Raw genomic sequence first — 25,109 nt, 5'->3', positions numbered from 1 at the left:
TTATTATAATATTAAACACACTTTACAATTTTCACTCAAAACACATTTCAGTATTGTACTTGCATGGATGAAATGATGCATTTGCCTCTCTTGCTTTTATTTATTTTTTTAAATAGATATTTGAGAATATAATAACAGTTATTTTTTATAATATTTTTATTTAAAAATAAATTTAAATAATATATTTTTTATTTTTAATATTAAAAAAATAAAAAAATAAATTTTAACAAATTTTTATTTAAACTGCACTTTCTAAAAACAACAAAAGATATACAACACAACAAAATAATAAAAAACCAGTTACACTAAGAAATAAACAATACAACACACAATGTTTGTAATTATAGTTATGCTATGCTTGGGAAAATTTTAAATTTTTAAATTTTAAATAATTTTTTTATATTTTTAGATGGTTTTCATATTTTAATATTAAAAATTAACAATAAATTTTAAAAAATAAAAATATTATTTTAATATATTTTTTAAAAAGCATTCTAAAAGAAAGCTTTTAAAAATTTAATTTTTTTATGTTTTGAGTTGATTTATATATTAATTTTAAAAATAATTTTTAAAATTAAAAATATATTATTTTAATATAAAAAAATATTTTAAAAAACAAACCGTATACAAACGCAACATGTACTTACACCTTCGATCGCGACACCAAATCCCATCCACCCTTTAAAAATAATAAACATTAAAAAGCTGTATAAGATTACAGAGAGTGACAAGAGAGAAAGATTGAACCTCTTAAAAGAGCCCTGGATTTTTCGAAGCTCCTTTCTAAGTTCTTCTGCGGCACCGACTGGGCTACTGTTTTATGTGTCCTTTTTTCTTATTCTCATCTATCCCCAATTGTCACCGTTCATATCTGGTAACTTTGTCTTTCTTTCTCTCGCTTTAATTCTGTTTAGTCTTAGACACACACACACACACACACACACACACACATATATATATGTCTGTGAAAACATTGAGAGGGTTTGCGATGGTTTTGTCAGAGTAGTGAATGTGTACAGGAAAACCCATTTGGGCAAATCCCAAGTTTGTGAATAAAGAGATCGATTCGTTTTTCAATTTGAATTTTATTTATGGCTTTTGATCAAACCCCAATACCAAATGATCTAAGGCCATTGAACATAGCTAGAGCCATGCCTGAAGAGCCCCGCATTATGGCTGCCATGGCTAGTTCTAGTAGTAGTGCTGTCACCACGCCGGCAACAGCTGGTAGAAACCCAGAATTCTTTTCCAAACCAGAAGGGTCTGTACCTTTTATTTATTCGGCATCAGTGTCTGATGCTGGTTTTGTAGGTTTAGGATATGGGAATACTGTTCCTGGGGTTACCCCATGGGCCCCACTCCTGCAGGTGCCGGTTGGGAGTGTGAATGTGGGTGCAAATGGTGCAGGTGTTGCGTTTGGTTATAATCCTAATTTGGGGAACAGGATAGTTGGTAGTGCTGTTGATCATGCTGGAAATGATATGGTGTCAGGATTTGGTTCTTCACCCAATTTTGGGAATCGGATTAATGTTAATGAGAGCAATGAGGCAGTAAATATAGGGTCAGCTTATAACCCCAATTTGGGGAGTTGTGGTAGTGGCAGCGGGGCTGACCATGGGAGTGAAAATGGTAAGGATGATTCGGTGTCGGGAAAGAAAGTAAAGTTTTTGTGTAGTTTTGGGGGGAAGATTTTACCTAGACCAAGTGATGGTATGTTGAGATATGTTGGAGGGCAAACAAGGATTATTAGTGTGAGGAGAGATGTGAGCTTTAATGAGCTACAGCGGAAGATGATGGACACATATCAGCAGCCTGTTGTCATTAAATACCAGCTTCCTGATGAGGATCTTGATGCACTAGTGTCTGTTTCATGTGCTGATGATCTTGATAATATGATGGAGGAATATGAGAAGTTGGTTGAGAGGTCTTTGGATGGGTCAGCTAAGTTAAGGGTGTTTTTATTTTCAGATTTACAGCTTGATGCTTCTGGTTCGGTCCAATTTGGGGATTTACATGATAGTGGGCAGAAATATTTTGACGCAGTAAATGGGGTTGTGGATTGTGGTCGTCGTCGTATCGCTAGGAAGGAGAGCATGGCAAGTGTAAGTTCAACACAAAACTCTGATTTTAGCGGGACTGAGGCCGTTGATTGCCCAGGTCCTGGTCAAGGGGATGTGACCTGGCCACCATCTACCAGCCTGTTATCCCCTAGGGATAATTCTGCAACTTCTCATGATTCTACTCCAAAATTAGCCATTGCAGATACTAAACCCCCACCTTATGCTGGTGCATCTGCTGTTTCTTTGGTAATTCCAACGGCTAAGTCTGGTCCTCTGCAGACTGCATGTTCTCAGACTGAGGTTGAATTTGAGAGGTCTGTTCCTTTTACTGAAAAACAGCAGCATATGGCCCACGATTTCAAGCAAGTTGGATCAGGCATTCCACCACATGCTCCTCAGATGCAGTTTTATGTAGATCCTAATCAAGAAATTACAAATCATGCAGATTATAGGCACCTTCCTCCCCAAATGGGTTTTCCAAATAACCATCTGCTGGGAACTTCTGGGTCTGTACTCACCCAACAGCATTTTCATGAGAGTAATGCAGTTGCTACTTCTCGTCAATATGTTCCTGCAGTGCATATGACTATGACATCCACACCTGTGAGGCCAACTGTTGTTCAACCATTGACACAACCCCTAAAAACTCGATTGGAGCACTATCCTGAAGAAAATGCATTTGGATCAAGGATTGTTCAGGTTCCTGTTGACCCAAGCTACAATGTGTATCGGGCTCAACTCCCTCATGCAGTTGTTGGAGGAGGCTATGGCTGGGCCCAAGTTCCTCAGCCAGAGCATGTTGCCTTCTCTGATGGGTCAGTGTCTCATCAACAGGTAATTTTCCCTGAGAAAGTTCCAAGAATGGAGGACTGTTATATGTGTCAGAAAGCACTGCCTCATGCACATTCTGATCCTTTGGTACAGGACCCAAGAGAATCTGGAATGATCTATACAAACTCACTTCGTCATAGTCTTCTCTTAGAAGATACTATGAAAGCCCGGCCCATGGACAGGGTTTTGATAACTGGTGCCTTGGGAGAACACATTATTGAACAAGGTGCTGGTGCTCAACCTGCAGTTCTTGGTCATATGGATCATCATATTGGAATGCCACAGTCAGAAGCAATTGTGCCCCCTCAGAATCTTGAGTCCCGTCATGAAAATGAGAGAACTTTCTTGAATACTGACAATTCTGATCAGTCTAAGATTTCAGCTCCCTATGGCATGATAGGTTTACCAGGTGATGGACAGTCTCCTTGTGGCATGTTCGCAGGTGGAATTCCTGAGTCTCACATGGATGATTATGTCCAGCAACATTCAGTGCCAATGCAACCCCAGATTTTACTGAGTAAAACTGCTAATACTGATGTCTCTCATGCTGCTGGTGTACCTATTCAAGCTTCTGAACAACTAGTTCATGAATCTCCGAAAGAGTGCACTGGCAAGCTTCCTGGTGTTGTTTCCAAAGAAGATGCTGTAGATTCTTACATATCTTATGACCAGCTGAGATTAGTTGATGGGATGATGGAAGCTCTCCACACACGCCCCCCTGAAATTAATGTTAACAATGATCAGAAAAAGTCACTTGTTGATAAATTTAGAAAGGAAGAAATCTTAGATCATAGAACCCAGAAAATTGCTGGGAGGGAGGTTCTTCTAGATAATACCCTTAGCAAACCTCAGGTGGTTCTCAAGTCAAATCATATTAAGCAGTTTAAAGTGTTACCTACTTCTACAGGGGTTTCTTACATACATATTTCCCGACCAATGGAATTACATGAGGTTGCACAACCACCTATTGTGGTTAATAAAGCATCACATCCTCAATTTAAGATTGGGATTCCTGCCATGGATTCTGCTGAAGTTAGTTATGGGATCCCTGCATACTCTGGTGTGGAGCCAGTCTATATGAATGACAGAATCCCACCTGTTGTTGAATGGAAGAATGATTCACAATTGCATTCAAAGGTTGTCCCTAGTGATGTGGAAGCTTTATCCTCAACTGGTAATACACTATCTTCCCTATCACCATCTAGTGGTGTAGGCAATGCTCAGGACTCCTCAAACTCACTCTTCAGCAGCCAGGATCCTTGGAACTCAAGGCATGATGATCATTTTCCTCAACCTAGACCTAGCAAGATTGCTACAAAAAAAGAAGTCTTTGGTACTAGGGATCCTTTCATTGAGAACCATTCTGGTGAGGTGAACTTAATCACAGGTGTGATGGTGGAGGATGGAGTTCCCAAGCCCCTGACTAATTCAAACAAGGATTTAGAGTGTGTTCAATCATCCAAAGGTCAGAAGCTTCTTATTCAGTGTGCTCATGCGTGCTTATAACTGGATAACTCCCATAATTATTTATCATGTTTGTGTTCATCTGGATAATATCAAATCTTCTCTTATGTTGCAAAGGTAGTTTCTTAGCATTTTTTATTTCATGGTTGAAGGTTCAGCTGAGGAACTCATCAGGAAAGAACTCAAGGCTGTCGCCGAGGGTGTAGCTGCTTCTGTTTTCCAGTCAGCTAATTCTAATCCAGAACCAACAGTGTCAGAAAGCGGTGAATCAGCTTATGAACCAAATCTAGAAAAAGAAGTTTCAAATGAAGGTTTAGAAATAAAGCAAAAGGCTAAATTTGAGGTGCCTAATCCTTTCTGTTTTCATTGCACTAGTGTGGGAACATGTTCATGTTTATCAATTGGCTTTCCTTTTCCTGTTGCCATTAATGGTGGCTGTATCTGACTATTCCTTTATCCCTATATTTTGTTGCTTTGTTAACTCAGGACATGAAGAAAAAAGTGCCTGAAAAGGTGAATTTTGGTTTTCCAGTATCAGAAGGCCTTGGTTGCTTGCAGGTTGAAAGAGTTCATTATTTTTGCTTCCTGTAATTTATAATCGTGATTGTCAATTTTAAGAATGTTTCTGGCTGTTGACTGGCAGATTATAAAGAACAGTGACCTTGAACAGCTGCGGGAATTGGGTTCTGGCACCTTTGGCACCGTTTATCATGGAAAGTGGAGGGGTACTGATGTCGCAATCAAACGAATTAATGATAGGTGTTTCGCTGGAAAACCTTCTGAACAAGAACGCATGGTTTGTTTTCATTCTTCTCTGTGTTTTCTTTTTGTCCTGTCTCACCTGTTAAGGTTTGCTTTTATTGATGTTATTCATGTGTTATGACTTGCTAACTGTCTTCATTGTGCCATATGCTCAAAATCAGAGAGATGACTTCTGGAATGAGGCAATTAAGCTTGCTGATTTGCACCATCCAAATGTGGTTGCCTTTTATGGTGTTGTTCTTGATGGCCCTGGAGGTTCTGTGGCGACAGTGACAGAGTACATGGTTAATGGTTCTTTAAGAAATGCTTTGCAGAAGAATGAGAGGTGGCGTGTTATTTTCTAGTTTCTTTTCATGAACCTGTATCTCTCTCCATTTTAATTCATGCACCACTTTGAAAGTGAAATTTGATTTTGTAATTGCTTGTTGTCAGGAGCCTTGACAAGCGTAAGCGTCTCATGATTGCCATGGATGTGGCCTTTGGAATGGAATACTTGCATGGGAAGAATATTGTGCACTTTGATTTGAAGAGTGACAATTTACTTGTTAATCTTCGAGATCCTCACCGGCCAATATGCAAGGTTAGTGACCCGATCTGGAGAAGAGGATATTTTATTCTCCCATTCATTCTTACATCGAGTAATGAGCTCTCTGACATGCATATCCATTGTGGATTCATTTCTGTTGATATTCTCCTTTTTGACAATTTTAGTATTTGGAGAAATTCTTTTTGTGCCTAATTGATCTATAAAATTGTCTTGTTGCATTTAATGGTTATCTCACTCTGCAAAGGCAAAATGTGTGCATCTGAATAAAATAAGTTATCCTGCCGCACTCTAGGCAAATTAATTGAATCTTTTAGATGGAACACTTTAAAGCTGTTGCAAGGGTCCTTTTGAATGATAGGATTTTTAGCAGAATGGTTTAGGGGTACAAATGGCATTGAGGTTATGGGAATGTTTTCAAATGGAATCACTTTAAATTTGACTTACAAATCACAAATGGAATTATTACTGTACTTATAAGCATAGGAAAAGAGAGGTAATCTTATCTTCTCAACTGTACTTGATGCTGATATCTTCAAGTGCATGCTGAATGCTGATATCTTGTCAACAGAGTTTCGGGCTGATATTTGTTTTAAGCAAGAGATGAATGGAGTTGATTTGAACTCTCTTTTGTCCACCTGTTACTTTTACTCGAGTGACTTCATAGATTTTATCTCCCAGTCTGTATCGAGTGTGAAATGTTTTTACCCCTCCTTGTAATGGCAGTAGTCTCCCCCTTTTCTTTTCAACCTTTTCTGTTTTCTTTTCATTAGTTGAGGTTTCCAAGTTATTCTTTTTATTATAAGTGATGATAGTTAAGATTGTTGTTTCTATTTTTAGTCCTGAATTCAAGAAGCCTTTGCTTTTGTCATTGATAGAAGTTATCAGAGGCCCAAGTGCTTATGAAACCTTATCATAAGTGGCAATTTGCATATGCTATTGGGAATAGAACTCCATTTCCAAAATGCTCACATGTAATTTACTGTATTTTGAACCTCCTTTTATGACAATCAGTCAAAACTATCGAGTTCAAATTTAAGGTCTATGGTTAAAATGATGCATTGAATCCGCAGGTCTTTACATGTGCTGTTTAACTTAAGGATTCTGTATTTGATTTCAATAGAAAATCTATTGGATTGGTTTTTCACTTCTGCTTTTGCTCCAGGTCGGTGATTTGGGCCTGTCGAAGGTGAAATGCCAAACACTTATCTCTGGTGGTGTGCGGGGAACACTTCCATGGATGGCACCGGAGCTTCTGAATGGAAGCAGCAGTCTTGTCTCTGAGAAGGTTTGTTTGTCTTTTAATACCATCTTGCATATAAATATTTTCTCCTTCTCACTTGATGAAGCTTGTGCTTCAATTCTCTCTAACATAGGTCGATGTGTTCTCATTTGGTATGGTGTTGTGGGAACTTCTAACTGGTGAAGAGCCATACGCAGACTTGCACTATGGGGCTATTATAGGTAAGGTTTTTGTTTATCACAAATAATCGTGTTGCATTGATTTGAATGGGCTCAAGTATGTGTCTCGCTGATCATTTCCCAACCAAAATGCTAATCAGGTGGTATTGTGAGCAATACCTTGCGGCCACCAGTGCCGGAGAATTGTGACCCAGACTGGAGATCATTGATGGAGAGATGCTGGTCTGCTGAGCCATCAGACAGACCTAACTTCACTGAAATTGCAAATGAGTTGCGTGCAATGGCAGCAAAGATTCCTTCCAAAGGGCAAACCCCATAGCAGTAGCCCCCTCAATACATTCCCAGGTTTAAACAATGATTTCAGGCAAGCTTTTGTGTTTTGTGTCTCCCCTTTGTACATTGGGAATGCGTTGCTTTCTTGGTTGTTGAAAGACATGTATGCATTGACTTGAATGTAGCACAGGCTAGGTCGGTCCTTCGTTTTTGAATTACAGCTTTAGAATTTGTCAAGTTGTTGGGTTTTACGTTTTATTTAGAATTTGTTTACTATTACGTTGCATAGCATTTGTAATCTTTGAGAGGTCGAATTTGTTTGTTCTTTTATGATGACATTGTTACATTATTTTCCCACCCAGCATCACAAGAACATGGGCTGAATTGTCTGCGCAAGTCTTCACCACCTCAACACTGATGCTGGGTGCATGCAACGGTATCATTTTTACGAAAGTCGATAATAACTATTGTTATTACCGTGGCCTAGCGTAAGTTTTTTTGATTGGCATGAGGAGTTTAACTCGGAGCAAGAAACCAAGTGTGTGGGTAGAGTTCGAAGTGTTAGCTGTGCTTTAGTTGGATGCCTGATGGGTTGAGTTTGTACAAAAAGCTTTCAATAGCATCTTCCTGAAGATATATATATATATGAAAAAGGTTCCCATATCCTTAAATTATCCTTGAATTAATTTTATTCATAATAATCAAATATTTTCATAGAAAAGATAAGATGCACACATGGTGTTAAATACTAGAAAATACATATTAAATAGAAATAATTTCACAATTAATATTGAGTTATTTTGATTTTGTTCACTTCAATTTTCTAAATTGATTAAAATATGTAAACAAATTTTATAAACTTAATGGGCAGAGTATTTTTCTAATATTTAACGTATATATATGCTTTGATTTGCAAATCATCTCCGCCAAAAGCATATTCTCTCAGAAAGTCTGAGATTCAATCTCTCGAAACGCGGGTCAAGTGAAGGAAGAAAAAGTTTGAGGCGTGGTTTCTTGACTGTGTCGCCATGTTGCAATCGTTTTGCCACCGTGTTAACTCGTTAAAGATACCGCCTTCACAAATAGCCCCGTCATAGAGAGCCATGTAAGCATCTAAAAACTATTAAGAGCTGATGTTCTCCATTCCCTTGACACTTCCTCGCCTCCTTCACTTCAATTTCCTTCTACGTATTGAGACCCTCTTCTTCTCGCTCCCAATTCATCCCTTTTCTCTGTATCTTTCTCCCACTAACGCATGGCTAAACCTCAAGTAACCTTTAGGAGCCCCATCAACTCGCCAAGAATGTCCCATGAACAAGAAGGATATGATCACCTTGATGATTATGAAGAAGAGGCATATTCAGCTAGCAGTTGCTGTTGTTTTCGACTATTCACGTAACGGGAATATGATATTTTGAACGAGAATGGTGACCATAGAGATCCATGGTCGGTGAGGAAACTCATATGATGTGGTTTGCTGTCATTTTGGAAACTAAAGCCAAATCTTCGGCATGCTATCCACAATGTGCACTGGTATATTCATGAGAAATTTCTAAAACCTTACTCTCACTAATCAAATCGCAACCCCTTCATGTTTTTGAAAAAATTCTTTGATCAAATGGTTTTGAATGTTAAAAAGGATGTAATTACATTTCCTTTACTGTTGCTGTTCTTATCACAAATATAGAAATATAAACCAGTAACAGCAAAATTACAGGCCCGTGGCTCGGAAGGAAGCTATCCAAACCAATACTTTAATCTTATATGCTTATAAGCTAGGGACATCTATTGTATCAGTATGTATGCCTTCAAAGCACACTTCTCAACTGGAATTGATAGGTGAATGAGTTTAGACCATCTTTACATATAGAATATATTGCAGCCACTTTCAAATTAAGCTGAGCTTTCAAGTATGAGCAACACAGGGATGTCCAAACAGAACATCCCTACTACCCTTACAGAATTCTTGCTCATTACAATGCCTCCAACATGTGCTCTGATGCTCTTCCCCAGGTACGCACACAAGGAAATAATAGCATTCCATTTATACGAGATGTTTAATGCTGGTATCACCTGCATTGGTTATTTTCTTCATTACAATTAGCAAATTGTTCTTAAGGAGCTAACGTTCACATATAATAGGCAGCTTACTTCTTTCGTTTGCTCTTCGAAGTAGAACCTGAAGGACTGCTGTGCCAGTTCCTTTTCCTTTGGTTTATGAACCAATTATTTATCTGCTTTAATTGCAAACCTGTTTCCTGCACCAATCTTGCTTTGTCTTCCTCCTAAAAACAATTTTTAGAAGACAGTTTGAGGAGCCAGCAGGGAAACATTAACAGTGTATAGTGAGGACATCATCTCGAACTTACAGTTGGGTATGGCCACTTGGAATGTGTTTGCCACCAAGCTTTTAAGAGGGACGTAGTATCACCTGGCAGTTTTCCAGCTCTTCTCTTACGTAGAATTTCCTCTCTAATGTCCACAATCTTCTCCTTGTAATCCTAAACAGAAGGATGCTTCTCAGCTACACCATTTACACGGTAATTTACCGTTTTATTTTATGCATTCTTACCTGTTTGAGCTCATGCTTCAATTCTTGCCTTACACGCTCCATCAAGGACCTCTCAGTTTCAGTGGGAACTAGAGGACCAAATCCCATGGTATCCAACCCATCAAGATTTCCATCATACAAGTTGGCATCACTATCTGCCTGGTCATCATCATCATCAGACATAGTTGCACCAGTGCCTTCCCCTGGAGATACACCTGTCAAGCACAGTAATTTAGTTTTAAGCTTAGACATGCATTTCAATCCGATTTAACCCTTGGCTTAAATGCACACTATCATATAAAATAAGGAAAATCCAAAGAGCACGAGATCTTCCATTTCTTTCTGGTTATTCTCAGCAACAACAAGAGTCCTAGCTCAAGCTAAATTATATCAAAAACTTTTGGGGGTTTCACATGTTCCACAGGAGAAAACTTTGTACGTAGAGATAATAACTATGGGACTGCCGACCTAAATGCTTTGATGGAAAACAATGAAGTAGTGTTAGATTGACGAGAAGCAAGCCATAGGAACTATTGTAGCATTCAGTGGCAACCATTAACAGTCGCAGTAAATGATAGTTCACAAAAAGAACTTGAAAAAAAAATGGTGTTTGAACACAAAAAAAAGTGTTTATTTGGCTTCAACTTGTAAGAGACTAGAACATAGCGTGCAAATAAACAAACTACAATTGATTAAACGTTGAAAAGAGATTCACACTTTAAAGTGACCCCAGATAAGGTTGGACAAAAAGCTATTCAAAGAAATTCCTTGCCCCCACATAGGAAATGATGCTTTAAAGCTCAAGGAGACACAGCCATGAGAACCCTTTGACTGAAATGGCATGAATGACGGGTCATTCTCTTTACATAGGCATCACTAATACCGTTACAATTTCTAGACTAATGCCAAAAGCAACCACGAAAGTTCCACAAAACCAAAAATAAAGATTTAGCTCATAAATCAACTTTAATTTTAATGAAACACCATATGTAGCACTTTAGTTGCAGCAACGATGCGGGTTTTTTTTCCTAGTTCTCTGATTTAAGCTTTAAACAGTAACAGTGGGGTACAGAAAGAGAGGCGGGCTGCCCCCATGGTTAAACCGCCGGCCTCTTTTAGCAGTCAAGGCACAGTTGGCTAAGGGATTGGCTAGCATTGGCCATAGTTCAACTTTGATATCTTATTAACTACAGTGTTTAGCTTCAATATTGAAAGACAAACAAGTAAAATGTACCCTGAAAAATAGAAGAAGATGAATATCTTGGCCTACTCATACATCAATCATCCAAAGTTTTCTTGGCAAAGGAAAATGTTAAACAGCATGGATGGTATGATAACATTGACACGAAGCAAGACAACTAATATGAAAACAAAGTACCAGCACAAATTGCGGATCTGCAAGACGAATACAGAAAAAAGGCAGCAAGAAAGAAGCAGCTTGGCTAACGAACATGCAAAGAATCATTTATGAGATATATTTCAGTGCTTTCCACTATGTAGGCCACCAGCAAGTCCTATGTTTTAGGTTTTCTTTTCCTTTCGATAGAAGGTCTAACTACCTGTCAAACTTTGTAGAGACTGTTCAAGTTCCCAGCATGCCATTACAGCCTCCATAGCATGAACACGGACATGTTGTTGCAATTGGTCTTTGAAGGAACAGAGCAATAGAACGTAATGTGTCTGCATAGCAATGGAAAAAAAAGGAGGAGCAAAGCAGGAGTGTCAGATGGAAGAAAACAAAACTGATAACGTTATATGTATCTCACATAGAACAAAGAAACAAAAACAGGAGATGGGCATAATTGATAACATCATGAATATAAATACTTGAACTGTTAAAAAACTGTTGACATTTTTCATCGCTTACCATGTTGCAGCAAATGTACACTTGTATTATACATTCGAAAGATTTCATATAATCCTTATTTACTATACATCAGTAAAGAACAGCTAAAGTGCAAAACTTCTATCAATTGCAAATCACCTGCATCATCTTATGAGACCCCTTGAAAACATTAATGACAAATTTATTCCAATCTAAATGGTCTTGAATCTCTATTTCTCTTAAATATTTTAGCTTTGAAACGCTATCATAAGCTTTTTCAATGAGAATTTTTTACGGGACATAAATGCATTATCAAGCTGACCGAGGAACAGCCATCAGTTTTATCATTCACCCTCACAAACTTCTTTGATATCGCCTATGGTAAGAAGAAATCAATGCCAATACAATCCAAAATTTCGGGAAATTTCTCATTAATTGACAGCAAGAATTTGTTTCGTAATCCATCATGACCAACTAGTTTTGTAACATCAATTTGTAATATGACTTTATATTTCCAACCTTATTGCTTATATATAATATGTCTACTCGCTATAAGGGCATGGGATGGCAATGGGCACCATTGATCGGGTTTATATTATATTCACACCCTACTCATTAATTATTGCTTAAAATTTTTTAATATTTATTCCTTATTTATCTCATTTATCGAGTTTCGGATATCCATTCGAGTATCATTACTTGACTACTATTTATTATTCAACATAAAATAAAGGTTAAATATATATTTGAGATATGTATACATATATTCAATGTAAAATTACATACACATACATTTATGTAAAAGCGCATGCACCAATGTAATACTAGGGTATCAAGTTTTCGATACTATTGGAGTATCATTTTCCCGAGTAATATTTATTATTCAAAATTTAATATATTATATTGGATTAAAAAAAATATAAATGTTATGTATGTATAATATTATTGCATATATCTCAGATAAGGTTTGAATAGGTTTCAATTTGAGTTTGATAATATTTATATCTTATTTATTATTTATAGAGTAACTGAAAAAAACCCATCCTTTTAAATCTGTTTGGGTTGTTATCCATTAAGTTTGAATTAGTATTCATCAGAACACTAAGAAAAAACCTTAATTTGATGTTTTTCCATGTCAAACTCGCTCCCAAGAACCCCAATCATCCATTATTATTCTAAAGAATCTAAGTTATGTCAATCCCTCTTTCTATCAAGACATTAATCTCCACTTGTCTCCTTAATGGAGCTCAAGTAACTGTAGGCAAGCATTTACTCTAATAATTGGGCTTCTTAAATATAGAACTTTTTTTGTAATTAATTAAGGGAAGGATTATAGCTTCAACCATTACAGCAACGTAACAGAATCATATACTAAAGGCAAAAAGTTAATTCGTACAGGTATAAGTAATGAAAGTTGATGAATCAAAATCAATGCATGTAATTTGGAGAACAATTAGATATAAGACACTTGGCAGGAACTTTCTTCATGCCAGAACAAATCCCATAACACAAGGAGGACTATCCCTGCAAACAGATGGATATGTAGTAGAAAAACCATCACCAAAGAGATTCCCCAAAGCACTTCAAAAGTTTCAATTATTTTCATGGAACATCATAATTGATACCTGCAGTGATGCCTTCACGGTCATCACCAGTGCACGACTCGCATCGAAGTTACCATTTATCCACTCATCAGAAAATATTTTCTTTCACATATATCAAAAGGATTTCTTCCTACTTAACTCACTCTCCATGATGGAGATATTAAGGTACGATGAAGAATGAAGAGAAGGAAGTTTCTTTGTCATTTCAAGTTTGGAATTGTAACAGGCACAATAAGCATCCATCAAAAACAAATGTAAAAGGAAATCCCAAGATATATAAATCTCAAAAATCAAGAACCATTAATTAACTGATCGACCATAAACATGATGATTATCTCATATCTGTTATAACAAAAATCAAACTTGAACTCACGCAAATTCAACAAAAGCCAGAGCACAGGACAGACAAGCCTTAAAGAGCACAGAACAACATATAATTAACAAAGCATTAAGAGAAACAGTAGTAATTACCATGAACTGATCAAGTTCTTTCTCATCAACAACATGGCTCCTACCAACACCAGAATACTTAGCCAAAACATCTTGAGACTGAGCCAACTGTGTATCAATCCTAGCCAACTGGTCAACTGGCGTGGCAATCCTTAAACAAGCCACGTGAGCAGACAATAACTGTTCATATAAGGGATGCCCTAATATCTCAGCTTTGCATTTAGCTCTCTCCCAATTATCACTAACGGAATCTGTCAATTCCTCTTCACTTCCATTATTGGTGTTGTTTTCGGGTTTTTCGATGCGGGTTTGGGTCAAAACGTCGTCGTGTCTACGGAGGACTGCGTTGCTTAGCCATGTGGGACCGGTGGAAGGTGAGGCTGAGATGTGGTGGTGTTGTGGTAGTTGAAAAGCCATTTCTTGTGGTGTATGGTGGTGGTCTTGAAAAGCCATTAGAGGTGGGTTTTCATTTCAAAATGAGGGCAGGAGAGAAAGAGAAGGAGAGGGAGATATGGGAAGGAAAGAAAAGCGGGTCTGTATGTTTCTGAACAGAGAAGGTTTTGAAGTGAAGTGAAAACATGAACAACAAGAAGAAGAAGGAAATGGAGGAGAAAGTGAAAGCCCTTTGTTTTTTGGGTTCAGCTTCAAGTTTAGTCCTTCTTTCTTTCAACCAAAACTAAAACAGTTCTCAATTATACTCTTGGGATGTCTCTCCCTTTTTTAAAAAAATATATATTGATTTGAAAGTATCCATTAAAAACAAAAGAAAAGGTTAAACTCTTTGGGATTTCTTTTCTTAAAAAAGAAAAATACTGATGCTTCATCAATTTCAATTAAGATGCAGTTTGAATTTGTGTTTTAAATAATATTTCATGAAAATTTAAATTTTTTTATTTAAAATTAATTTTTTTTATATTTTAAAATTATTTTGATATGTTAATGTCAAAATAATTTTTTTAAATAAAAAATATTATTTTAATGTATTTTTAAATTAAAAATAATTTAAAAAATAATTACTTTCATACTCTCAAACAACTTTATAATAGCATGCAAAATCCAAAATTCCATTTATTCCTTTTAAGAAAATTAGAGTATGAACAATAATATTTTATATAGATTGAGCACAATTTTTTTTTTGGTACTAAGAAAAAAAATACATCATATCTCCATCAATAAATAATCATGAACGGATAAAATATTTCATCTGGTCTTATCTTCAACAAATTTTGTTGATGGAATATGAAAAATGTGAAACAAAAATCATTAAATTTTTAAATATTCCACGTGAATTGTCTAATTAACATTCTCAAGCCAACGTGAAACGTCATCGATATACTGGAGGAGGACCAAATTGAGAAGTTGTTTGAAGTTAGATGGCAAAATAGCAACATCCTAAACTATTCTGAAACTATGAGAAAAATACGAGGACTGACTTTTATATTGGAGGGCTTGTTCTTGGGTGGACTTTCAGAAGAGGTTGTTTAACGGACGGATCAGACGACACGTAGCATTACTATTTGCAAGTCAAAGTTTTTAACAGTAGTGTTTTTTTTTCATCGGCCTGCCTACTTCTTAGGCCACTTGCAGTCTTCAGGACAGCGACAGCAACAATCAAATTGTGTGCTAAGAAGGACATGTGTCAGCCAAGGTTTCATGGACCACAAAAGTGGGGACAGCACGGGAGCTCGAGGCAGAGGAATCAGGCCAATAAGACTCGTACAGTTGTGAGTTGCAGCTAAGGTGGGGACCTGATTAGGATTTGACTTGTGTTTTTTCTTTTTTGGTTTCCTGTCTGTGTCTATAAAGGTTGCCGTTCAGGCTTCAGGGCTGCACTTGCACGGAGAGGGAAAGGGCGGAGGGTGGTCCCTGCGGTGCGCGGATAAGGAGGTGAGGTGCGCAGCCATGCAGGCCCAGCCAGCGAATGAGGCGACTAATGTCTGGTGCCATTCTGATCGGACCCTGACGTACAAAATGGTCCCCTCTTGTCAATGCTTGTGTTAAAATGGTCCCCCCCCCATCAAGGGAAGCCTGGCTACTATTTACTTGGGTTGGATTCGATTGTATTTTTGACTAATTTTTTTTTAAATTCAATTATTGAGCCTGAAAGGCCAGTTGTCGTAGGAGGTCCTAGCAAGGCAACAAGGGACAAGATTTTCATTACATTGTAAAAACTGTAGATCCAGTTCAAGTTTTTTTTTTTTTTTTTTACATGGAGGAGGATTGGTGTTAACTCTACATTTGATGACATCACCAATCACAAGACAAATGTCATGTCATAATGAGATTTAAAGTAGATTGATTGTAAGAGCTGCCTACCATTTTATATATCATGCCAAATTATTTTGTCAGCTATGCTATTTAGCCTTTACTATATATACAGGAAAACACTATAAACTGTGAATAAAAACATTGTTCACGTTTTTCTTTTCTCATTAAAAAAAACTTAAAATTAGTTATTAAACTTATTGAGGTATTTTTATAAAATTTATTAATTATTATGAACTAATCAGTAACAAACAAGTATTTTTTCATCTTAGAAATATACAGAAGCAACTAAAATACACTTAAAAAATTTAAAAGTTTAATATTAGTGTCAAATAGGATATTTTTGTATTTTCACAATAATCTTTTTGTTATTATTAGGTTAGTTGATGGATAATTTGATACATACATATATACATAAAATAAAATTACAGTGAAATGATTAAAATATTTTAGAAAATAAAAAGCTAATATCAAAAGGTTTTTTTGTATATTTACAATTTTTTTTAATATTAGACCATCTAATGAATAATTTAATATTTGAATAAATATAATATAAAAACAAAAAATGACTGACATGTGAAACACATATACTAATATATATAGGATATGTTACTTTTTGCAATTTAGTTTCCTTTCTTTTGATTGTTTTTTTTTGTTAAACTAATTTTTTTTCCAGTTGTACCCTTCAATCATTTTTTTATTCCAATTTTGATCTTTATTATTCAGATTGTTTTAATTTTTCTGGATCCTTTTGTTAAATTGGTTTTTATTTTCAACTTCAACCTTTAATAAAAAATAAAATTTATTTTGTATTTTAATTTTAACCCTTATTATTTTAATTTTTATTTATTATTTTGGATCATTTTGTATAGTTAATTTTTTTTTCAATATTTGAATGCTTCAAAATTGAGCTTCATGATTTTGTAGATATGGTGCTTTTAGTTTAATTATCTAGATCGCAAGTTTGAAAAGTTAACATGGGTTGACATTGTTTTTTTTTTTTTTACTTGCTTTACTTTCTATTTTTATCATTCAACATTGGTTTTTTTCAAATGAGCTTTGTTATTTTTTCTCTATCGAGTTATCTCAATCTTATATCCTAGACTTTGAGTTTAACAGAATAACTTGAGTTGACATAACCCTGATTATTGGGGTTACATGTTTCTCATGCTAACTCGAGTTGACCTAGGATAATTTTCTTAGGTCCTTGTTTTATCTAATTTCATCATTCCACTTTTAATGGATTGAAAATTAAGCTACATCATTTATTTATTTTTTTGAAAAAAAAATTTCCTAGGTTATTACGTTCACTTTTTTTTTTAATTTGGTTAATATGTTATCATTGCCTATTTTTTATTTATTTTTACTAAAACAAAATAACTTATTTGTCACATTCAGATTTATAACTCAAGTCACTAATTTTTTTCCTTTTCTTTAAATGTATTTGTTGTATTTGAACATCATTTTTACATAAAAAAAAGTATAGCATCGCAACATGGTACAAATACACACTTAGTATATTGTTATATCAATTTAGCATCCAAAAATAATATATCTCATCAGATTGGGAACTTCATGCATTTATTATGAGAGTTTGGTTAACTGAAAAAATAAAAGTGAGAAGGAATATGCCAAATTTGAAGTTTAGTATCTTTGAAACGATAAAGCTAAAAAATGATGTGTTCCTCATTTTCTTTTTGCCCATTAACAAACAATTAAGATCAAATATTCTCATGAGCTACTATCATAGATGCAAAATTTCTTTCTAAGTAACTATTAGTCCTTGTAAATGATCAAATTTAAAATAGCATATTGCACTTGTAAAAAATCATGAGTTAAGGTTTTTATTATGAAGTATTTAAATTTAAAAAATTATCTCATCGTGAAAAAAGGTTAAAATAACTTCTCATCTTTATGGTAATCTATCTCATTGTAAAAGAAGGTTAAAATAACTTCTCATTCATGTAGTACTGATTGGTTTTGCTATGGTAATATAATTTCTTTGTTATGTTAACTATTAACTATTAGTCTTAATCTATCATAGATTACAAGGTCTTGTTAATGACCAAAAATTCCTATTACATCACACATAATTCAACAAAAAAGGAATAATTAAACATGTCCAAAAAATATCATATACACATATAATAATTTTAACGTCTCTTCCCTCTAAAAGAAATAGTTTGTTCATCAATATAACATGCATGAAATCATAAATTCATATTACTTTCCATTGTTTTTTTAAATGAATGTATAACAAAATCTTTCTTCATAAAAGAAAAAAAGAACAGAGAGAACTAAAGACCCAAATGAGAGAACATAGAGTTATGTTGAATTCGGACTAAAATTAATTTAGTAATAGATGAATTATGAAAATTTAAAGAAATTTTGGTATCCTTTCCTTGTATATATCTTGGCCTGAGTTTGGAGTAGGGAGATGAGATTGGTTGATATAATTGACATAACATGTATATTTAGTGATGTTAATTAAATGATTTAATGTGAGGCTAATGATAATTTACAAGAAAAATGAGAAAAGGGATATGTCACTTTTAAATGAAATTCTCAATCAATATGGATTTTTAGAAAGGTTGAGTAAATTGATTTAGTAAGCATGTGTTTTCATGTTAATACAAATGAATGATGAAATTTAAAAATAGATAATATGAAAATGGAAAGAAATTGTTGAAAAATTCTTGTCTTTTCTTCATAAGAGATATTCAGCCAATCTTGAAAGAAATAGAAGAGAGAAAAAGACTAAATTAATGATCAGAAAATTTATGACAATGTTAAATATATTAATTGAATAATGAGTCAATGAATATATAAATAAAAGTGGATGCACCTAAAAAAACTTAAGTTTTCTTTACTATTGAGATTTGAATTCAAAATGAAAATTGAAATTTGAATTTCTATGATGATTAAATGGTGTATGATGTTTTAAACCTATTGGTAGAGAAGAGGCCACATGATTTGTCTAGCAACAAAGGACTACAATACTAGTACAAACACCAATTATATGTCCTTCATCTTTATTATTTTTAAGAAATTTATAGAATTGTATAACTACAATTTCTTTAAATGCATGTTATTTAATTATTATTTGTGATATGAACTTCAAAATAAATAACTTATTAGACTAGCTGACCGGAAGGAACTAGTGGTATTTGTATTCAGATGGATGAGATAACTCATTAAACTAGTTAACCACGAGAAGCTAGTGCTATCTATGTTTAAATGACCATAATAACTTATTAAACTATCTAACCGAAAGAAGCTAGTGATATCTATGTTCAGATGGCTAAGATAACTCATTAGACTAGTTGACCAAAAAGGACTAGTAACATTAATATATTTAATTCTCGAGATATCAAACTTGTCTGAGAGTTAAAATATATGCATGCACCATATATATGAGTTGAAAATGGTGAAACTAAGATTGTGATTAGTGTTAATTTAATTGTGTGTGTGTGTGTGTGTGTGTGTGTGTTATTTATAAAATATGTTGCATTCTAATATAATGAAATAATTTAATTTTCAGGTTCTTCTCACACCAGGGTCGATCAATAGATTTCTATAGTATCTCATTTTGATATAGATATAAATACTGTAATTTGTAGATGTTAAATTGATATGTATCATAATTTTGGTATTCTATTTTAGATTTGCAATTATATTTATAGTAGTATGAATATCACTATCTTGTGTTCATTTTGTTAATACTGTGAACCAGTATTGAAATCTATACTAATTAAGATAAACTATAAATATGTTAACTTTCTAAATTTTCATTGGATTGTTTAACTTAGCATGTTATATGTGTCTTGAGTTAATTAATTTCTTGCCTACACTGTTTATATTTCATATAAATTAAATATATCTCATTCTTGAGTTGTGTTGACGTGGAACAAGGTTTAGAATCAAGGTTGTCAAAGATGCTTTTTTTGACACGACTCGAAAATATAATATAAACTTGGATTGTAAACTCGGATAATAAAATCATTAGAAATTTTTTTAACTAATTATATATTAATAATTCTAGATAAGAAATTAAATTACATTAAAATCTAATAAAACAAGTCAATAATATTATAATTAATGAGTGATCTATATAAAATGAGAGAGATAAATAGTATGAATTAATAAATTAATGACATGGAAAAATTAAAAGTCTCAGAACAAAATTTCTCAATACAAAAAAATTATTGAAAGGTAAAAGGCAAATATAAACTTAGTGACAACTCGGTTGTTTTCATCACAATAAGTCTTGATAGACATCTTTCGGGTTGTAAGCCAATGAGTTTAAATTAGTAATTAACTAACATAAATTCAATAATGAAATAAACCACTAAACAATGTCTAATATACTAGAAAAGATTCAAATTAAAAATAAATAAATAAATAAAATAGAATAATAAAAAAGTCTTCATGTTCAAATTCTTCCGTGTAGCCTGAATTTTTAATTTTTATATATTCTTGACAGATTTGAATCTTAATTTCAAACATGTCGTTCCCTCTCGTTTGGATGAATTATTAGGCCTACGATATATAGTTAGAAAGTTTCAGAAGTCTAGTTTCTATCCCAACTTTAATCAAAGCAAAATTCTACCTATAGCTCTAAACATGTCCCAAACAGTACACAAATGTATTGTTTGATATATTTAACAATATTAGTTTACTAAATTTGACCATTTGAAATATTATGTTACCTAGCTCCACTTGACCTTAAAATTTACCACAATATATTTTCATGTATCTAATATTTTCCTGTAAAATTTTATTTTTATCCAATATACGGTTTAAAAGATATGTTCATTCTCGCAAAACTAGTCAGCTGATATTTTAAGGCTAAATTTGAACCTAACTTGGTTCATATCACAAATTTAGTAAACTCATAAAATCGGATCGAGTTTACTAATTTTACATTAGTTAAATCTGATTTTACTGGTTTTGACTTTTTAGTTTGATTTATCATGTTAGATACATATTGACTTGTAAAATCATAAGATTTTAGGAGTTAACTCGCGATTTTATCAACTTTGTTTAAGATGGTTGGACCATGATTTTGGTATTGACTTATGATATCTATGAACATATCAATAACTTAGTACAATCCAAGTACATAGGAAATTCCATTGGAAATTTGATAGTGTGCATTAAAAAAATTATCTGGATTTTTGCATTACCCTAAAAGGTATTAATTTGGAATTGTATTTAGAAAGTTAGGGATTTTATAAAAGGATTAATGTTTTGATATGAAGAAGGGGTTCTCTTCTTATGAGAAGATTTATTGTTTTAATATGAAGAAGTGTTGTTTAGATGAATAAATTTATGTGTTTTGACTAGAATATTTGTATGATTGAATGTGAAGAATATGTGTTATTTTAATGATTTGAAATATGTGTTTTAATATTCTATTATATTTGATATTTGACACTTGACACTTGAACATTCTAATTACATCGAAAAAGATAATAAAATAAAATAAATAAAAGACAAATCTGTACTCAAGTCCACATGAAACTTATTGTTTATATAATCTAAAATTATGAACTGATTTGACCCTTTTTATCCACCCTTTATTATCATAGGATCATATATCATTTAAAATTTTTAAAAAAGTTATTTTTTTATATGTATGATTATTGTATAATGTAATATGTTATGCATTATAATGTATTTATTAATAATATTATTTAAATTAACATTTTTTATACACTAATGTGTTAAATTTATATAATTGTTATATGTTATATGTTGATATATCCTAATGCATTATATAGATATATATAGACACACACACACACATAAGTGTTGTAAGTTTATTGTCTTTCATGAAAGAAAAATATTTTTTATTTTTTTAAATTAAAAAAACCCTTTCCCACCTCTAAAGTTTACTGGGAAGTAAATTTCTTTGCATAGCTTTTTTTTTTAAAAACAAACATAAAAAAGTTATAAAAAACAAATAGGGTGTAAAGTGAAAAATAAAAGTATCATTTATTACTCATTTTTTAAAGCTTAAATCTTCCACACAATCTAAATCAAAAAAAGTAATACAATCTCACATGGCCAATGATAAATAATGATCGCATCCTTCACTTCTAGTTTGACCCTTCTAGTGTTTGTTTGGGAACATGCTATATTCAAACATTAAGAGCATTAAAAACATTAGAGAGAATAAATGATTTTTTCACAGCTTTTGAATTTTTTTATGGGTTCTACCATGTTTCCAAACTATATTTTAATTTAAGCTCTTGTTTGATTTTGTCTTATAAATGAGAGTTCGGTAAAATTTAAATTTTTTTTAAATTAAATTTTTTCATATTTTTGAATCGTTTTGATATATTGATATTAAAAATATTTTTTAAAAAATATTTTTTTAATATATTTCTAAATAAAAAATATTTTAAAAACAACTACTATTACCTTTGAGATGATGATGCTCCTCTATTGCCACCACAAACATCTTTAAGCATTTTGAGGGAATAATGGATTTAAATGAAACATTTTTTAAACATAATTATCACTAATTAAAATAAAAAGCATTACAATAAGCTGGTCCTATAATGCCAAAAATGGTTACTAATAATGCAAAAAAATAAATACAAATACCTTAAAAACATTTGCTCATTTAGGTCACATCTAAATAATAATTTTAGTTTAACTATATATTTTTTTCTGTTTCTATATTTCTCTCGTCTCTTTTTCCCTCTTACTGAGTGTTAAAGAATAATATAAATAATATCTTGAGACCTTACTTAACAGCTTAAATTATTGGGTTGAAATGACTCTTTAACATGATATTAGAGGCTTGATGATCAAGCGGTCACGAGTTCAAATCATATCATTTTAGTTTATTGTCTTTCATGAAAGAAAAATATTTTTCATTCTTTTAAATTAAAAAAACCCTTTACCACCTCTAAAGTTTACTGGGAAGTAAATTTCTTTGCATAGTTTTTTTTTAAAAAAAAAAAAACATAGAAAAGTTTATAAAAAAACAAATAGAGTGTAAAGTGAAAAATAAAAGTATCACTTATTACTCATTCTTTAAAGCTTAAATCTTCCATACGATCTAAATCTGAAAAAGTAATACAAACTTACATGGCAAATGATAAATAATGATCGCATCCTTTACTTCTAGTTTGACCCTTCTAGTGTTTGTTTGGGAACATGCTATACTCAAATATTAAGAGCGTTAAAAACATTAGAGAGAATAATTGATTTTTTCACAGCTTTTGAATTTTTTTTTATGGGTTCTACCTTTTTTCCAAACTATATTTTAATTTAAGCTCCTGTTTGATTTTGTCTGATGAATAAGAGTTCAGTAAAATTTAAATTTTTTTAAATTAAATTTTTTGTATTTTTGAATCCTTTTGATATATTGATATTAAAAATATTTTAAAAAAAAATATTATTTTAATATATTTTTGAATAAAAAACATTTTAAAAACAACTACTATTACCCTTGAGATGATGATGCTTCTTTATTGCCACCACAAGCATCTTTAAGCATTTTGAGGGAATAATGGATTTAAATGAAACATTTTTAAAACATAATTATCACTAATTGAAATAAAAAGCATTACAACAAGCTGGTCCTACAATGCCAAAAATGGTTACTAATAATGCAAAAAATAAATACAAATACCTTAAAAAAATTTGCTCATTTAGGTCACAACTAAATAATAAATCTAGTTTAACTATATATTTTTTCTCTGTCTCTATATTTCTCTCGTCTCCTTTTCTCTTGTCTTTTTTTTCTCTCTTACTGAGTGTTAGAGAATAATATAAATCATATCTTGGGACCTCACTTAACAGCTTAAATTATTGGATTGAGATGACTCTTTAACATGGTATTAGAGGCTTGATGATCAAGCGATCACGAGTTAAAATCTTACCATCCCCGATAAAAATTGTTATCCTTGACCTAACACATTCCTATATGCATTTTATTTCCAAGACTGATAGTTTCTCTATATAAGCACAATGTTTTCTGTAAGCATGATTTTTCTATGTTGAGCTGCTTCAACTGCAACACTACTCTTTCTTTGCATCTTCTCTCTCTAGGCACCTTGACATGCTAATATGTCTCCTATGCCCACTCTTCATGGATGTCTCACCAATAACTCCATAATGGAATAACTTCCATAGTTTATGGCATCACCTCTAATGAGCGTGGCACCATAACCAATGGCATATGCTAATTTCTTCGCCAATGGCATCGCAAGCTTGTGGCACTATAACATGTACACCAACTTTTCCACCAATAACACACAATCTTTTCTCTACTTTTACGAGGTAAACTAACATACTAGATTTATAACTATCTTAGGTTATCACCGAGTAATGGGGAGAAAAGACCGTTCAAAGATTAACACTAATCAATAGAAATACATGTCAAATTGATTAGTACTTAAAACTATATTTTTATCAATGTTTTTTATAATCATATTTCACTTAAAGTATCATTAAATTCCCTGACTTATCATGTTTTATAATAACAAGTCTGATAATATAAAATAGCTTTAATTTATTTAATTTATGGTAAATACTCATTTTAAATGCAGACATATCTCACAATTCAAAGTATTGATTGATATGATTAACCATTAAAAATGAAAAGACAAAAAGAGGGCTAAGCTTAGAAAAAAGATATTGGTTCAGTCCAAACTGAAACACTGTTTAATCATTGGTTCATATATAGAGCTGTAAAACTTGGATTTGAGTTTGCTTTATATGGATAGAAAGCTAAAATATAGGCCTAAAACTTTCATGAGGAGTCCAGGATTCAAAAATGCCATTTTCAAGTTCAAATTATAACAACAACAGAAAAGTATGAATCTATCTTGTAGCCTAGATACTGTTTAGTGTTCAGCCCATATCTCAAGTTCTAGAAGTCCAAATAACCTCATCTTTTTTTGGTTGGAAAGCTAAGATAAATTTCTAGAATTTTCATGAAAAAATTCTGTTTAAATTCTGATGTTAGCAATGTTGTTTGATCAAACAAAAAGATAATGATTATCACCAATTCAAGATGTGGCCACCCACTTAACAATTA

At 32.9% G+C, this 25,109-nt stretch overlaps 2 protein-coding genes across 6 annotated transcripts; one reads left to right on the top strand and one right to left on the bottom strand.

Moving 5' to 3' along the window:
• The first annotated feature begins 660 nt into the window (after positions 1-660).
• LOC105131960 (uncharacterized) lies at positions 661-7,988 on the top strand. Of its 4 annotated transcripts, none has more exons than XM_011035190.1 (11): positions 661-874; positions 1,312-4,356; positions 4,508-4,698; positions 4,842-4,913; positions 4,999-5,151; positions 5,279-5,442; positions 5,550-5,697; positions 6,827-6,949; positions 7,038-7,125; positions 7,224-7,447; positions 7,719-7,988. In XM_011035190.1, the coding sequence occupies exons 2-10, from the start codon at positions 1,482-1,484 to the stop codon at positions 7,400-7,402; spliced, it is 3,993 nt and encodes a 1,330-aa protein (XP_011033492.1). In that variant the 5' UTR covers positions 661-874; positions 1,312-1,481; the 3' UTR covers positions 7,403-7,447; positions 7,719-7,988. The 4 variants fall into 4 exon arrangements, with proteins under 4 accessions (XP_011033492.1, XP_011033491.1, XP_011033490.1 ...); XM_011035189.1 differs by having other exon boundaries at positions 671-2,894; positions 2,985-4,356; XM_011035188.1 differs by having other exon boundaries at positions 671-4,356; positions 7,224-7,428.
• A 990-nt stretch (positions 7,989-8,978) lies between these two features.
• LOC105131959 (homeobox protein knotted-1-like LET12) lies at positions 8,979-14,403 on the bottom strand. Of its 2 annotated transcripts, XM_011035185.1 has the most exons (6): positions 13,808-14,403; positions 11,467-11,587; positions 9,929-10,122; positions 9,726-9,857; positions 9,508-9,641; positions 8,979-9,429 (listed from the first exon to the last, which is right to left on the bottom strand). In XM_011035185.1, exons 1-6 carry the CDS (start codon positions 14,237-14,239, stop codon positions 9,426-9,428), a joined length of 1,017 nt encoding a protein of 338 aa, XP_011033487.1. In that variant the 5' UTR covers positions 14,240-14,403; the 3' UTR covers positions 8,979-9,425. The 2 variants fall into 2 exon arrangements, with proteins under 2 accessions (XP_011033487.1, XP_011033486.1); XM_011035184.1 differs by having other exon boundaries at positions 8,979-9,641.
• Positions 14,404-25,109: the final 10,706 nt, after the last annotated feature.

The sequence above is a fragment of the Populus euphratica genome, unplaced genomic scaffold (genome assembly GCF_000495115.2).
Source record: "Populus euphratica unplaced genomic scaffold, PopEup_1.0 scaffold73.1, whole genome shotgun sequence".
NCBI classification, from domain to species: Eukaryota; Viridiplantae; Streptophyta; class Magnoliopsida; order Malpighiales; family Salicaceae; genus Populus; species Populus euphratica.
Note: the sequence above shows the minus strand (reverse complement) of the source record. Positions and strands in the feature narration are given on the sequence as shown.

Coding starts and splice junctions, on each gene's coding strand:
- LOC105131960 (XM_011035188.1), top strand. CDS start 1,092: ATGGCTTTTGATCAAACCCCAATACCAAATGATCTAAGGCCATTGAAC. Junction 4,699..4,841: donor AGCAAAAGGCTAAATTTGAG/GTGCCTAATCCT, acceptor TTGTTAACTCAG/GACATGAAGAAAAAAGTGCC. Junction 5,698..6,826: donor CTCACCGGCCAATATGCAAG/GTTAGTGACCCG, acceptor CTTTTGCTCCAG/GTCGGTGATTTGGGCCTGTC.
- LOC105131959 (XM_011035184.1), bottom strand. CDS start 14,239: ATGGCTTTTCAAGACCACCACCATACACCACAAGAAATGGCTTTTCAA. Junction 9,858..9,928: donor TGAAGCATGAGCTCAAACAG/GTAAGAATGCAT, acceptor CCTTCTGTTTAG/GATTACAAGGAGAAGATTGT. Junction 9,642..9,725: donor CCAAGTGGCCATACCCAACT/GTAAGTTCGAGA, acceptor AATTGTTTTTAG/GAGGAAGACAAAGCAAGATT.